This window comes from Lynx canadensis, chromosome F1 (assembly GCF_007474595.2).
Source record: "Lynx canadensis isolate LIC74 chromosome F1, mLynCan4.pri.v2, whole genome shotgun sequence".
NCBI classification, from domain to species: Eukaryota; Metazoa; Chordata; class Mammalia; order Carnivora; family Felidae; genus Lynx; species Lynx canadensis.
The window spans coordinates 44203418-44219785 of record NC_044319.2 but is presented as its reverse complement, the minus strand read 5'-3'; the positions used below and the strand labels follow the sequence as shown (position 1 = coordinate 44219785).

At 51.8% G+C, this 16368-nt stretch overlaps 1 protein-coding gene across 9 annotated transcripts in view; it reads right to left on the bottom strand.

The window, feature by feature from the left end:
• The window catches only part of SRGAP2 (SLIT-ROBO Rho GTPase activating protein 2), a 234440-nt gene that overhangs the window by 3619 nt on the left and 214453 nt on the right, over positions 1 to 16368 (bottom strand). For 4 of the 9 annotated variants that reach the window (XM_030302923.1, XM_030302924.1, XM_030302928.1 and 1 more), the window contains 6 exons: positions 13700 to 13924; positions 9955 to 10034; positions 7579 to 7759; positions 5908 to 6054; positions 2620 to 2658; positions 2081 to 2405 (listed from right to left, as the gene is read on the bottom strand). In XM_030302923.1, the coding sequence (XP_030158783.1) occupies positions 2081 to 2405; positions 2620 to 2658; positions 5908 to 6054; positions 7579 to 7759; positions 9955 to 10034; positions 13700 to 13924 (997 nt within the window). Of the gene's footprint in view, positions 1 to 1097; positions 1193 to 2080; positions 2406 to 2619; positions 2659 to 5907; positions 6786 to 7578; positions 7760 to 9954; positions 10035 to 13699; positions 13925 to 16368 lie in introns of those variants that run through there. The other 5 variants (XM_030302925.1, XM_030302926.1, XM_030302927.1 and 2 more) reach the window with 4 other exon arrangements.

Below are 16368 nucleotides of genomic sequence, written 5' to 3'. Positions count from 1 at the left end.
AGAAAAGAATGGCGGAGATGTTATTTTAAATAGAGTCCTCAAGTTTTAGAGATAAGGCACTGAAATACTTCTGGGCGAAATGACAGGTGATCCAGCGGGAAGGGGAAAGACAGATGAACTAAGAGTGGCCACGAGTTTGGTCATGGTTACAAGGGATTTGCTACCCAATTCTCTCCACTTTTGTATATATTTGAAACTGTGCATAATGAACGATTTCTTACAAAGTGGGAGGGATGAAGTATGATATTTGTTTTCTTGGACTTCAAAGCCAAAAGTTAAGAAGGGCCAAGGGCTTTAGAAAGGTACCCTGGCCTTGAAGATTCATCAGGACACCTCCCCGTGCCCTACCCCACCCCACTGGAGTGCCCAACTTGAGGAAGCCATTTCCTTCGACCCGTCACCATGAGAGGGGACCAAAGAGTGACCAGGAGGGGAAGCCAGAGCCCACGCAGGCGAATTACCTCCAGCAAGTCACAGTGGAACACCCCAGATCTCAGGAAATAATAGAACCAAAGATCCTTTGTCCACAGCCAGCTGCCCCTCGGGGAGACCTCCCAGCTCCCTCCCCGCTCCTAACCTCTCCACACACTGTGTCTGGAATCCCAGACTGCCACAGGGTTCCTCCCTAAGGCCCTGGTTAAGGCGTCTTGACCCTAGGGGCGATCTGTGCTTTCTGTTGACAGTAATTCAATTTCACTCATCCCTCTGATGTTCTCAAACCTTCAAAATGCTCAGGAAGAACTCCACCATCTCCCTCCTCAGTCCTGCTTTATAGCTAGAGTCTGCACCAGCTGTGCACCTATTCTAACATTCCTATTAGCACCTGGCTCAGGAGGCAGCTGGGAGGATTCCACGGTGCAAGGCAGATCGCGGCCAAGAGCTGAAGTAGAGGCACAGAAATAGAGGGCTAGCAAAGCAAGAAATCTGAGGCCCGTAGCTTACTACGGTGCTGGCCAGGCACACCTTCCCTAAGCAGAGCATCACAGATAAGCCAAGAGAGACCATACACAGCCTCTACTGCCCCCTGGAAGATAGGGTGAGGAGAATCTCAACTCAGAGGAAACGTAAAAGGGCAACAGGGAGCCCTCAGCTCCTACCTGGTCTAATGAAAATTATAGAGTTGGGAGAGGCGTCTGAATGAATTGCTTGGAGCGGCCCCGGTAGTCGGATTTTTAGAGGTGGGGCTGGATCGCTAATATTTCACGGAAAACAGAGACTCGTCAGTGTGGTACACACGTGGAAGGAGGGCCCCGTAACCAGGGAGCTCATCTCCACTGCATCGGGAGACGTGGGCTGGAAACCCTTCTGATACCCGAGCCCCCCGCGGCGGAGTGTTTGAAGCCGACAAGACCAGGAGGAGACTGTTGACTGATCGTCTGCCTCCCACTAAGGACCAGAGGTCGGCCTCAGGAAATGGGAGATGGGGGTGGGAAGGGTGATAAAAAAATTACGGCCAGAACTACGTCTGAGCCTCAACACTTGGGCAGCTTCACAAAGCCTACCAGGCTCTCAAGACCCGAAACTTGGGCAGGGTGGCCTCTATCAAAATATTCTCTAACTATTCACTTTAAAAAGTACAACACTCTTGGGGCGCCTGGGTGGCGCAGTCGGTTAAGCGTCCGACTTCAGCCAGGTCACGATCTCGCGGTCCGGGAGTTCGAGCCCCGCGTCGGGCTCTGGGCTGATGGCTCAGAGCCTGGAGCCTGTTTCCGATTCTGTGTCTCCCTCTCTCTCTGCCCCTCCCCCGTTCATGCTCTGTCTCTCTCTGTCCCCCAAAAATAAATAAACGTTGAAAAAAAAAATTTTAAAAAAAAGTACAACACTCTTGCAAATAGCCTGTGCACGACAAGAAGTCTGAATTCTTTTATTCTGTCTTGAAATCTTCTCCTTGGGGAGAGAGAGAGACAGACAAACTGCTTCGAAAGCTGCCTTTTTGGGCCCAGATGTCCAGCAGCCTCTGAACTCTGTGTGTGACGGATGAACTCCACTGTTTCAAGGCCCGTCGTAACGGATGCGGGCTCATGAAGCAGTAGTGACAAGCGTGGGCAAACCAGCAGCGTGTCCAGGTGCCCCCAGTTACCTGTGCAATGACCTCAGGGTCCACAGGCCGATGGTTATTGAAGCTCTTTGACCTTCCTGCCGTCACCGTTTTCCGGATCTGTGGACTGTCCAGCCGATTCTTCAGGGACGAATGGCGGCTGATGGAGTTGAGGCTCCCATGCCCACTGATGGAACACTTATCTGGCCCTTCCTTGGGGAGACTCTGGCTCATGATGGGCTGGGAAGATGGGCGGCAGCCAGCCCCCACCCCCGGGGAGGCAGAGTCAGTCAGGGAACTGCTCAGCCCATGGGTGTCGCTCCGAAATGTTTTCCGGATGCTCCCAGATTCTGGCCGCTTCCTTTGCCTTCAATCACAAACAGAAAGGGCGGTGTGATCGGGGAGCCCTGGCCCTGAGAAAGCTGGGACGGGTGAGAGAGGGCCGATGTTGGCACCCGGGGACTTCTGGAAGGAGAGGGACACACAGCATGTTGTCTCCTTGGCTTCACCTTCCCTTGCTCGTTCTGTGTGTCTGTTCCCCTGCCACCCCCAACCTGGGCAAAGGAGAAACGGATACTTACTTGGAGGTCGTGGGCTTTGAGTTCTCGAGATGTAAGGTGCTGCCAGGAAAAATGTCTGATTAAGTGAAAGTTTCTAATGGGAGACAGATTCACAGAAAGGCCCCCTCCATTACCTGCTTTGAACAGAGACCTAAGGCCCCAGGTAGGAGGGAAAGTCTCGCCATCACCAAGAAGGCAAGAGGAGAGTTGATTTTTCCAAATTCTAGCATGTTTCTTAGTCCAACGACAAGACTGTAATCATTTTGGCCTCTGGCAAGTGGTTGTCGTTGCTTCTCGTGCAGACAGGGAACAGAATATTTTTCAAGAGGCTTCAGTGCTGAGGAGTTAGGGCCAAGTTTGTGCTTTTCCTCAGGGTGGAAATACATCTCCGTGACCCTGAGTCACCCAGCCCTGGGCTGAACCCTGGCTCTCAGCCGATTCCCTTCAGACCACGGAGACTCTCAAAGAAGACGGCCTGGCAGAGTCCTAAGAGCACGGGTGTTGCCTACTGCTGAATAATTTCATTTGTTCTTGGAATCAGATTCTTGAGGACCTAACTTAGGAAGCAATACAACTTCGGGTTTGGGATGGCAGCTGGGCAGCTCTGATCTCGAGTCCACTAAGGGCAACGGAGGCTGAGGCAGGAGAGGAGATGGAAGAAGGGAAGGGAAGGTCCTGAGGCTAAAGGGCTCATCTGTGTGGCTGAGCCGGTGTTCTAAGCCGGTCCTGGTCCTGCCCACTGGTCAGGTCTTTTCTATCGGGGTTTGGTGTGGAAGCTGGCATACGAGAGCCACGCCATGAAGCTGCCGGCTCAAGCGGTTTTAGCCTTGGGTATCAGCCACTCTGGAGCAGAAAAAGGATGTTCTGGGAGTCTTACGAGGCTCAGCTGAAACGACTCTTCCTCTGCAAAGTCTCCTCCCACGACCCCACCTCCAACAGCAGGCAGAAGCAATCACTCCCTCCTTTGTTCCCTCAGAGCTTTGATGGCACTGCCTTTTTAGCTACCTGTCTGTATGGTATTTACCTTGCCAGACTGAGCGCCGAGGCCAGGCACTGTCTTATTCATCTCTGAACAACCAGCACGGATGCTTGGCACAACAGTAGCCGCTCACTAAATGTGTGGAATTAAATTGAATGCCTCACCCGAATAACTGTTTGCTGATTTCCTTTTTCCACTTGAGGGTGGCTGACTCACAAAGCTCAAACTGCTGAGGAGGCAGATTGTGGACTGGCTGGTGTGTGCCAGGTCCCTCACCGGGCCCCGGGGACACGAGGAGAGGAAGGCAGATTTCCTGGTTTCAAGATGCTCAGGCTGGTGGGGGATCTGAGCACATTTCGGGTCATGAGAGATACTCGGACTGCTGTGGGGATACAGACTAAGGGCATCTGACTCAGCCCTGAGGACCTCGGGGTTGTCAGAGGGCTTCCCCGGAGAAGTAAAATCTTCGGACTACGTCCTGAAGGGAGAGGGGGAGATGATCGGGTGAGGAGGCAGCAGATGTGAAGGTCTGGGGGTGCGAGAGAACTCGGGGCCCTTGGAAGGAGTGACGTATGGGGCAGGAAGTGAGGCTGGAAGGGCAGAGTCACTGCTAAGGGCAAGACACGCCCGGGGGCCGCCACTCAGCCACCGACCAGCGACCAGCGGGTGTCCCGGTCGGCCATGTCCTCTGAGCACCCCATCCTGACACGGCCAAGTAAGGAGTTCAAAGGGAACCGCCTGACTTTCCACCAGGCGTTCATCTTCTGACTGTTTCGGCTCGTATCTTCTACAATTTCTTTGTACAAATGGCATCAAATACGTGATGGCTTAGAAACATGTACCTAACTAATTATTTAACTCTCCCTCCACCAACCCTGCCTTGGTTTGTGGGCTAATTACAGGCTTACAACCTTATGATTACAGGCTTATAATTAACATAGACTTGTAAATAAAGAAAAAAAAATGTGATGAGCCCACAGTTACTTTTTACTAGCTTGCCCTCCCAGCAAGGCACCACTTGCTGGAGGGAAATAGATAAAATCCTCAATCCTTTTTCCTGGTCTGACTTAAATCATACCTACCCTCCATGAGCTGAATCAGCGACTTCACTAACTGGAGGGCGAAAGAGATGGAAAAGAGACACGTGCCCCAACCACGCCCCCTGCTACCGTCTGGTTGGAAAAAAGCCAAGAGATCGGGGCGACCTGGTGCGGTTTAAAAACAACAAGCATCTTTTATTCTCCTTCCAGTTTCAGTGTCCAGAGGCTACGGTGAACAGGTTTTCAATGTGCAGATCATTTCATTCCTCCAAAGCCAGAGGGGAATAAAAACTGTACATCATCTGCAATCCACATTCATCAGGAACACCCTGGGGCGCGTCATCCCGCTGGCACGGGGCCAAGTTTCAGGGTCTGGCGGAAAGAGGTCTGTAGGCTTTGGGACTTGGTGTCTGGCCCCTTGAGATGAGATTAGTTCTCCAATAACCTGAATGTCTCTAGGGGAGGCAGCAGCACACAGGCGTGGAATCCCTCCAGCCGGCCAGATCGGGTGTGGGCGGAGTGAAAACCCTTGGGATGCTGCTCACAGCCACAATGAAAGCTGGGGGGGCAGAGTTAAGAGCCTGCCGGACAGGAATGGGAATCTGCAAAGGGACTGATAGGGGAGGATGACACAGGGCTAAAGCAACAGGAAAACATGGACAATTCCTTCCACTGGTATGAAGGGGCAGAAGGGAGCTGGGGGGTTAGGCAATGAATAAAGAGCTCAGGACGAAGCTTTCCTTGGGGGGCAGAGTGGCCTCCTTTCCTCCACAGGGTGAATGCAGGACACGGTGAGAGAGAGACACATGGTATCTACATAAACCCCTCTGGGGTCACGTGAGCCTAGTGGAAGACACACAGGATGTTGGCTCTTTGGACAGACAAGGGCCAGGAAGATGTCAAAGACTATTATTTGAGCAAGAATCGGAAAAGAGAAGGCACCTCCGAGAAACAGTCCAAAACCAAGTTGCAGAATGTGACCAAAGCTTTGGGCAGGTTTTAGTGGTCAGACAGCCGGGGAGGCCCGACCCGACAGATGCTGTGGAAACCCAGCGTGGGGCACCCTTCCATGGCACGACAGCAGCCCGCTGGAGCCCGGGACCTGCCCGCAAGGCCCGTGGAAGCTTCCTCAGCCCTGTCCGCCTTGCGGCAGCAGTGAGCGCATGCAGAGTGTTAGGCCCAGGGGCTGGGAGCCCTACGCAGCACAGGAATGGAGAGGGGGCGAGGCCGGAGGGGGAGGCTGGGCGTTGCAGGGCATTCAGGGAGCAGAAAATGAAAAGCAGAGCTTACTTGTTGATGTTTGCAAGATAAATATCGGCTACATGACCCCCACTGGGACAGCTGGCCCCCGCTCTGGCTGTCACCTTTTCTTCAGGTGGCTCAGAAATGACCTCAATCTCAGACTTGGGGCTGGACCTCTCCACGACACCGTCCTCGCTGGGGAAGGGGCAGGCAGGCAGGGAGGAGGGGAAAACAACAACAACACAAAAAGCAGTGTTAAATCGGCAAGATGGCCCCCCGACACACACGCGACCCCGCCACAGCTTGGAGGCGGCAGTGACACCAGGCCGGGCTAGCTCTGTGAGAGGAGGCAGGGAAACCTAAGGGCCTTAGGAGGGTCACTTAAATAAAAATAAATAATCCCGCCGCGTGGTGCGGGATCCTCAGCTCCGCAGGAAGGCCGGGCTAGGGGACACCTGGATGCGAGGCATCTGCCTTCTACCCCGCTGCTTTTCCGGGCACAGCGGTGCCGGGGCCACCTCCCGGAGGAGGCGGCCGGTCCAGGGTGCGGTTTATCTGCTGAGGTCCCGGGCACTGCCCGGCAAGGACAGGCAGGTCTGCGGTGGCTCTGGAGATGCCGGCGTTGAGGCAGGACACCGCCACACTCTGTCGTAGTGCATCTAGCCCAGCTTAGAGCGTCCAAGCCGGTCCCAGGTCACTCCACAGCTCTCCCGGCCCCTCTGGCTACTGATGACAAAGGAAGCCCCTTCTCCCCCACAATTCATCTTCTCTCGGTCCTGTAGTGAAGCCATAATGCTAAATTTGGGAGGGTCCTGTCCACGCACAGATGGCCACCGGGTTTGCGATGTTATCAACAGAGGGAGGATCTCCCTGCAGAACGAGCCGGGGAGAGGCTGGGAGGGTGCAGACTCATTCAGGATATCAACCTTTAAAAAATAATATTAAGGGAAGGACTAAAAACACTGACAGCATCGCATCCACGGGTAGGGAGTCAGGGGCAGAGGCAGGGCAAAGGGGCAGGGAGGCAGGCTTGGGAGGGCCATGGGGTAAAAGCCCTCCTGCCCAGGGGGGGGAAATTGCTTCAAAGAGTAGGAGCCAACCAACAGCCCATCCGATGAAGTCTCTCTGGGACCAGTTCACATTCCCTTTGCTCCCTGACACCCTCTCTCCTCCTCTCCCTGTCTTTCCCCAAGTCAACCCCAGTTAAATGAACTGGCTCCTTTCCACAAGGCTGCTTAAGCTAGATTTCTTCTAGAAAAGGAAAGCATCACTTTCATTTGCAAGTGGAAAAGTGCCATCATCATCGTCATAGGTGGCCCAACTGGTTGCGGTAAGCAGGGTTGTTTAAAAAAAAAAAAAAAAGAAAAAAAAAAAGAAGTAAAAATGTTTTCCCACTCTGAGCTTTCCAGAACAAAAATGTAAGTGGTCAAACAATCACCCCTCATTATCACTCATCAGGTCTAAATGTGGATGAGCCTGAGGGCTGGCAGGTTTCCACAGTGAGTGGGGGTGGGTGAGGAGTGATCTGCAGGGGGAAGAGATGGAAAAAACAATCCTCCACTTAGTCTGTGGCGGGGGGGGGGGGGGGGGGGGGGGCGTCTTTCAAGGCCGGTATTGGTGCCCCCTGGGGGTTGGTCTCCCTCACCCTCCTATGGAGCCAGAAATAAAGTCTCCCACAGAGCAGCCAGGATGCGTGAAGGTGCAGGGGGCCCAACGTACGTGTCTTGGACCACGATGTACTGATGGGGGATGAGTCCGTCGATGCCATTGTGCCGGCCTTCCCACCAGTCATCGGAGGCCCGCTGGTAAAGCAGCAGGGATGCCCCCTTCTTGAAGGACAGCTCTCGGGCTGTCCGGCCCACGTAGTCAAACTTGGCAATGGCCTCGATGGGCTCACACTCTGAGAGGGGCAGAAAAGAAGGAAACACATGTTGTTGAGACCCACAGACTCAGGAAACGGGGCGGAAAACCCCAATTAGCTGAACTCACACTGGCAGGAAGATAGCCCAGCGTGACAAATAAGCCACGGATGATCTATGTATGAGGCAGGGGATTCCCGCATAGACGGTGCGGTGCCATCAGCCTGAAAGCATGTGTGCACCCTTAACTGCCTTTGGTCATGCTGTTCCCCCCACCTGGAATCCCTTTCTCTCTCACCTTCCTGATGAAACACACTGAGTCACAATTTAAATGTCAGCATTAAAAAACAAAACAAAACAAAGAATACTTTATTGTCTCAGCAGTTTCTGTGCAACAAGGAACCACATGTACAGGGTGGGAACCTTGTCTTCCTTGTGCAATCTGCCTCCTGGGAAGCTCGTCACGCTGCCCAAGAGGCTGAGCCCCACTCAGGGCAAAGGAGGCCTAGAGTAACTTCTCCGGTGCTTACACAGCTGTTTATGCCAGCCCCTATCACTGAACTTGCCATCCTGTATTTGTAAGCATCATTTCTTTTCTGATCATCAAATAACGCCACTAATTGTAGAACATTTATCATATTGCACTTTGAATACAACAAACTTTATTTATGTTGTCCATTTCCCCTAGTGGAACATGAGCTTTTAGTCTCCGTAGGAGAGAATAACTCACCCAATCAACTTTCCAAGGAGCTAAAAATATGGAAATATATTATTGTGGGTAATGCATGGAAAATTGACTTAAAATTAATTTGAAAATTAAAAGGGGGTTACAAATGCAATATTTAGTTTTATTCTGTGTGAGCTTCCAGTCTCCTTGTCTGTTAGAAAGGGATAACAATAGTGCCTTTTTCATGAAGTTGTTACGAAGAGTCAATATATAACAATTTGTGAAAGCACTTAGAGCAGTGTCTGGCCTGTAGTAAGAATACGTCCATGCTGGCCATTGTTATTGTTGTCATCATTACCACTATCTGGGCCGAGCCGCAGGGAGAGGTCAGAGAGCAAAAAAGAAACCCCCCTGATCTTAGTCAGGTACTCTGAGTAGTGGACAGAAAGGCTGCTTACAGGCAAGACCACGCCTAGGCAGCAGGATGGTTGGGCCTGCTCCCGGAAGGGCCGGGCTGGATATTTCGCTACTGGAGGCAGACCAGAGAAGGCCTGTCTAAATATCCCAAATCTCAGTTCTGTGCAGCCTTGGGCATATCACTTGACCTCTCTGGCCTTTGCTTTCTCAACTGGAAAATAGCAGCTCTATTTCACTAGGATTAAGAGATAAGACACACAAAGCTTCTTGCAGGAACAAATTTCCCTAGTTCACCCAGTCTCCTCCTGTAATGGGGCAGGTTATCATATTGATCCAGCTGACTTCAGCATCTAAATAAGCAGCCTTCATTTTTTTTTATTTTCTCCTTTAAAAAGCTCCACAGGCTGTGCCATTTCGTTCTCATGCCCAGAAAATTCTGAGGCCCCTTGTCAGCTGCTGAGACTTCCAAGAGCCCGAGTGGTCCAGAAATGGAGGTGCGGAACTGTTGGAAGGAGGGGAGGCGTGCTGGCCGGACAGACCCTAATCAATCACGGGCGCTGCCGAGGGGCCCGCGGTGACAGCTGTGCATTCCACCTCTCGACGCACGCCCGCCAGGCTGCACGGCGCTCGCACGTCTGTACTTTGGAAAGGGTCAATTTTTCCAGTCGGCAGGCGTGAAAGCGTGTGGTTTCTGCATCCTGCTTCCCACTCCCCCTTGGCTTGCTTCTGTTGGGCTCTTGGCACCCAGCTTCTCTCCTCCCCAGGCTCACTGTTTTTTCAAATGAACTCTCCTGATTTTCGTCTCCAGCTACCTGGCAGGAGTCTGGGCTGTGACAGGGGACCAACATCAGGCAGGCGAGACAGGCAGGCGAGACAAGGAGCTAGGAGGTACGCGAGGGGCAGGGAGCTGGGGCGAGAAGCTTGAAAGGCTCTGAAAGGTTTCACCTCTGGTTTAACACAGAGACCATTCTATTTGAGAAGGTAGGCTGTCTCTCCATGAAAGGGAAGGAATGAAAAGGACGGACAGGGGGGCCGCTGCCTGTCTTTGGGGGACTGCTGGGCAGGAAGGTGCATCCGGAGCACAGGCTACGTCAGCTGTTCCTTCGGCTTCCCGCCCGGTGACCCCACTGCCCAGGACGCGGGGCCTCGTACCGTCATCGCTCGTGTGGTGCTCTGCGGTCACATCCTGGGTTGAGTCCTCAGCCGAGGTAGTCTCTCCGTGAGGGCTGTCACTGCAACAGAAGCAACAGTAACGGGGACCTGAGCCCTGGCTGACCAAATTCTTGTCTTCTCCTTCCCGCAGCTTCCCTGGAGCAAGGGCGCAGAAGCTATTTCACGCTCTCTGCATCCTGACCGGACACTACAGACAAGTGTTGATAATGAAACACGAGGCTCTTGAGTTTCTCTAGCCCGGGCCCTGCAGCAAAAACCACTCGACACTGCCCGCGACTCACAATATCCGGAGACAGAGGGAAGGCCTTTTGAATTTATAAAATAAGTCTTTTTGAAAATACACAACAACTCAACTCCTCAAGGGCCATTTCACTAGGTGAACTAGTCCCTGGAGGGAGCACGTGGAAGAAAATACGAGGTTTTTGCATGGGACGCAACAGGAGCTGGAAACCAGCCCTGGCGCTTGGTACCTGTATGACCCTGAGCAAGGGAATGAATCTCTTTAAGCCTCAACCGCCTAATCAATGAATTGAGGATAGTGGTCTGTACACCTCAGTTGTGTGAGGATAAGTGGTCTTCCTTTCCTTCTTTCTCATTTTGCTTATGTCTCTGGGCTCTGTGGTTTGGTCTGTGTACTGGTGAGAGATGGGAGGTGAGTCGGCAGGAGAAGAAGAGTCGTCTGCTGTGGGCTGGACTCTGCGAACGGGCGGGCATGGAAGCTGGTCAAGTTCCCAAACAGTTCAGTGAGTCTAAAATCATGCAGGGCTGAGAATCAAGAATGGCCAGGGAAGTTACTTGGAAAGTTGTTTCTTCTCCTGGTCTTCTGGCTCATGGACATCAGAGTGGACGGGGATGGGTACCAGGAAGTTCTAACTTCCTGAGAAATAGATAAGACCCCTGTTCATTTCTCAAGTTTCTTCCTCTGGCAGTTGGTAGTAACAAGGGAGCCTTTCCAGGCAGTTCTATGGAAGTATCACCACCTTCTCAACCCTACCATCTGGCCTCATGGTTGCTGCTTTTGAGCCTATAGCCTCTCCCTCCACTTAGGATGGGTCTTTCACTCCAGAAAGTTCCTCAAAGACCAGGGAACCAGTCTGGAACTCACCCCACATGACACAAGTCAGTTCCAAGGAGGCTCTTCAGACTCCAGAGAACATTCTGGGAGAACATCAACAGGGATTCCTCCTTATCAAAAAATGTGGGCATAAGTTTTCACAGGTTTACTGGGCCTACACACTGTGGGCACTATTTGCTGGGCCTACAAGCCCTCTGATGAGTTTCAGGACATTCTAGAAGCCCTCAGGCACCAGGGGTGCACAGGGCAAAGGCTCAGTTTCCTCCAGAGTTCCAAGTTCATTTATGTGGCCATCCACTAAGGCAGCAGTTCTCAAACGCCAGGGAGCCCTGGATGGGTTGTTAAAAGCAGACTGCTTCACCCCTAGAGTTTCTAATTCTCGAGGGCCAGGCGGAGCTCAGTTGTCTGTATTCCTAACCAGCCCTAAGTGACGTAGGTGCTGTGGGTTCAAGGACTCCTCTTGGAGAACCACTGCTCTAATGTAAAGGCGGGATGATGCTTTTTAAGGTCCCTCCTAGTGCCAAAATCCTACTGTCAGCTCTACACCCACACCTCAGCAACACCTCAAGCCCGCCAGCACCTGCGGTCTGAGGAAGCCCAGCAGGCCAAACAGCAGGTGGTCCTGGGAAACCGGGTTCTAGTTTATGGCCGGAGAGCGTGGTAAAGTGGGATTAGCCTCCCTGCTTCGTAGCTTCAGGGAGACCAAGTGCCCGGGGCCCCCTCTTCCTGGCTCTCTGGTCTCCTGGGTTCTCAGGCTCTGGCACCCCCTTCTGCCACCCCTCCCTCACCTCCTTCATCCATCTGAGCTCACTTCACTGGCACTTCTTCCTGTTCCCAAAGAAGAGGAGAGGCTGGGAGCCTTCTGAGTGGGTGAGTCCAGTCGTCAGATGGTCCTTCTTACCCAAGGTCACCTGCCCTTGATCCTCGCAGGTTTCTGGCCTCCCACCCAGTCTGTGGTAGTAACATACCCTGACTAATCTGGTGGTTTTTCCAGAGGCTGCTAATAAGTGTCGGATGCACGACAAACAGCGGCTGGCCTGGGAGAATGCTTTGGAGAGAACTGGCGGAAGGTGTCCTCCCCTTCTGTGTCCCTGTGAGCCACCCTCGCCATGACTCTGTCTGCTCCGCTGGGCTGGGACTGGGGGAACAGGGCTGAGGGGGGCTCTGTGTCCTGGGATCGGGCCAGAGATATTTGAGAAGTGAGGGCACACTTTGGAAAGAAGATAAAGCAGGCCCTGGGAACACTACTCCACAGTTTCTCAACCCTCATGCAAGAGAGAAACCAACTCTCCAAGTCACATGCACAAAGACAGCTCCTTGGAGCACACCTGAACAACATTCCGTGTCCTCACCGACCATCTGTCAGTGACAAAAAGGCTTCTCTCCAAGCTAGGAAGTATAGGTTTCTCCAGCTCGGACCCAGATGCTGGGATCCGCGGGATAGCGGACAAGACTGAACCCGGGGGTGTCAGTGGTATTTCTCTACTCACAGACACGTGAATACCACTTTCTTCACGCCTCAGGCAAAAGGCTCCTTCTGTGGGGATCAGAGAGAAGCATGGACCCACTGGCCTCTAATTAAGTGAACATCCTCTCCTGTCCTCCCCTACCTTACTGGAGAGCAATGGGGCTGCTGAACTGGTTCCAGATGTTGAATTCAGATGGAATCCGAATTGGGCTGGCTCATGCTTTCAGCGCAGGCTGAAGCACGATTCGGGGGAAGAAGGGAGGGGAAGGAGCAGGTAAGGGATGTTAGGGAGCAAACGACAGAGGTGGTTGCCTTTGTGTTTGGTAGGGAAAAAGACATTGTAAGTGGTACCCGGGGTGCAGTGTGGGGTCCTGGACAGTGCCCTGCACTAAGACACAAAACAGCATGGTTAGAATTCCCACCCCTAAGGTGGCCTGAAAGGTTGTCACTGACCTCTCTAGGTTATAGTCACTTTATCTGTAATACGGAAATAGTGATTGGTCAACTGTGTAACACAAGGGTCTAGTAAAGATGAGCCCTAGGGATTCCTTTTATATCTCTGTTCCCAGGCTAGGTCATGAAAAACCTTGCCCCACAGGATTTAATCCCGCTTTAGGGTGGAAGTGGGCCTAACCTGCCGAAAATGGAGCTTACCTTACCCCTTTTTCTCCTCACGGATCTCTGCAATCATTCTAAATTATCATTGTTCAAACTCACAGCGAGGAAATTATGCCTCATATCTAAGTTCTTCGCAATAAGGAAGAAAATCTTCCTTCTGCGGACCCGGACCCAGGCCTGTCTGTGTCTCTCACCACACACAGCACGGACATGGAGACTGAGAGGCACTGCTGACTGATGAACAGTTGTTCTAAATACAACTTTACAAACTTTCTTTTCCTGGAGATTATTAACCCTCCTATTATTGTCGCCACTGTTTTCCAGAATGGTTCCTCAAACTCATAAAAAACAGGGAAGTGGCACAAAGTGGCACTCACTCCATAGGTCGGGTCGAGGTGGGGCGCTGCCTGCACCGTCCCCAGATCCCGGCAGCTTGGACCGCCTGGGAGTGCGAGGCTGGGGGGCTCTGGGTGTTTCCCCTGGGTCTCGCTTGGCCATCTGGCTCCCACACCAGCGTGCAGTGGGGACTCCCCCTCCCCACCCTCTGACCCAGAGGCCCCTACCAGTAGTCCTCTGTGCTTCCTCCTCTGCTGTAGACGGGGCCCTCCAGCTCCCTGGGGGTTGGGAAGATGTTCTCATGCTGGATGATGGTGGTTTTGATCAGCTCATTCACGTGGGCTTGGCAGGACACCTGGTCGTGGCCCTCAGGCACTGACATCAGTGAGGGCCCGAAGCAGATGGCGAGGTTGTAGGGGTCCATCATGTTCTCTTCACTGAACTGTGATAAACTGGAGGAGAAGGGAAGGGGGCAAGCTGGAAAGCTCTCGCATGAATGCCCAGAAAACACAATCGTGGGAGGCAATGCCAAGAGCAAGAGCAGAAGCTCCACAAATTGCCACCTGCTTTCCTGGGCATCAGAGCCCTTCTAGAAAGTCTGGGGGGAGAAGAGAATGACCACCAGGACGGTCATTCGGGAGCCACCTCCTTGCAGGTGTCTCCCCTCCTCCCTCTCCAGCTCCCCCTTCAAATCCTACTTGTCACCCCTTCACGAGCCCCGCTCCATAACTCACCCACCAAACCCACCCTGCCTCAAGAATGCGCCACTCTGCACAACCGGGATGGCTCCCACACGCCAGCCCCCGAAGCTGCCAGCGCAGATGGAGACCCTCAGGCTGCCCTCGTAATGATATGGTCAGAAGACACAGGCACTGTGTGTTGTGTACCTCCTTGCACAGCAAAATAATCAAATTACTAGGGATATTCCATTCCAAGCTCTAGACGTATTTAAAAACATTGCCACCCGATTAGCTTTTGTATCCCGTCAAGCAAGTGAATTTCTTTCTGGAACAGCTAATGTAATTGTTTCTCATTTTCATAATATCCTCTATTATTACAATCAAGATTTATTCAGGAAAAGGTCAGCATGCTGCTCAGTTTATGCTCAGGCTTTCTCTGGATGCAGTCTGACTTCGTCATTGGGTATTTATTTTGGGAAGTCCCCTTTCCAGCCAGCAGCTGCTCTGGCCACACCTCCAACCTTGGCCAAGGCCCCAAACCCTTCAGGGAGACCCTGGGTCTCATCGGCCCTCACCGGTCTCTGTTTGTCCAGGCTGATGGCTTGGCCAGCTCTGGGTCTGTACCCCCCGCCCCCAGCCCTAGGGTGCGGAGCTGTGGGCTCTGCTAAGGAGTACTGCCTCCCTGACGGGCATCAGCAGGAGGTCCCCGGCTCCTGATTCTTACAGCTCTGAGGAAAAACCAAATCCCTCTGATGCTGAACCAGAGGCCTGAGACTCAGCTGTCTTCATCTGAGTAGGCGTTCTTCAGAACCGGACAGAGTTCATTTCTAGTGTATCCTGCACCCAGACTCAAATTACCAAGCTGGTCTCTCTAACCCAATGGTTCTCTCCTCTACTGAAGATTCACATACATCTGTCCGCTTTGGAGAATCGGTGCAGGACCAAAGAAGCGGTACGATGGATGTGAACAGCTATCACGGGGGGAATTACTGTCATGGTTGAGAGTCAATGTTCTCTAGGACTTAGTCAATGTAGGGAGGCCAGCGATGTGTTCGGTTATAGATCTCAGTGGCTGGACTGCTTCATAGAAGGTCTTAAAGGCTAAATTTTACAATCCTTCCCTGGCTCCTGAGTTAATAGAGAGCTGGGATTCAGAAAAGGCCGGGAGAAGTTTCCAACTCTACTTTTTGGTCAAACAAACGTTGGAGGGAGCTAGGAGAGATAATTACCTTGGTAACCACAACAGGGACAAGGAGGAGGAAGGCCATGGGAGGAGGAAGGCCATGTTTCTTTAGTGCGAACTGATGACATTTGGTAACATGGAAGAAAACCAGTCATTTCTGGGGAAGCCTGGCAGTCAAAAGGAAACAAAGTCTAGCTCCAAGAGCCCCAGCCCAAAGCCTTGTAAGAGAGGAGAAACCTTGCCAGGTCTCCTAAGGGAAGGACTGTTCAATTCATAGGTGGCTGCAATGACCATGGGCTTGAGGAGGACACATCTTCATGGACCAGGGTCTCAGGGACCAGATGCATTTCTTACTCTCATTAAAATATAAACCAAGATCCTTCTCTCTCCTCCAATCTACAATGGGAACACCTGGGTTTAGGGGAAAAGCCATGATTCTTAACTATTTGGGGGGCCACGGTCTCCTTCAAGAATTTGACAGAAAGCAGAGATTCTCTCCCCAGAAAAATTCACATGTGTACACATACAGACGCATTTCATATACAACATAATGGTGCTAATAATCCACGAAGGCCCCAACGTCCATATCCAGTATAGGAATTCAAATACTGGATTTTTATTGAAAAAAAAAAACAAAAAAACAACCTAAAATGGGTAACAGTGGTAACAGCGCCATCTTTAAACATTTTTTTTGGTGTCAACTTATATAATGCCATCTCTTCTAAGAATTGTACTATATTTCTATAGCTTCTATCTATAATACTAGTGAATTCTTCTAATTGATTCAAACTCATCTTTTGTGTATCTTAACAAGGTTCAGCATAGAGATTGAGAACATAGGCTTTTGGGGAGGAATGAAAAAAATCAGGATTAGTGTGGGAAACTTGTTTTTTATCATGCCCTTTTCTGGACTTTTTACCTTTTAATGACACACATTTGTCTCTTAGATTAAATTTTTTTTTCAACGTTTTTTTATTTATTTTTGGGACAGAGAGAGACAGAGCATGAATGGGGGAGGGGCAGAGAGAGAGGG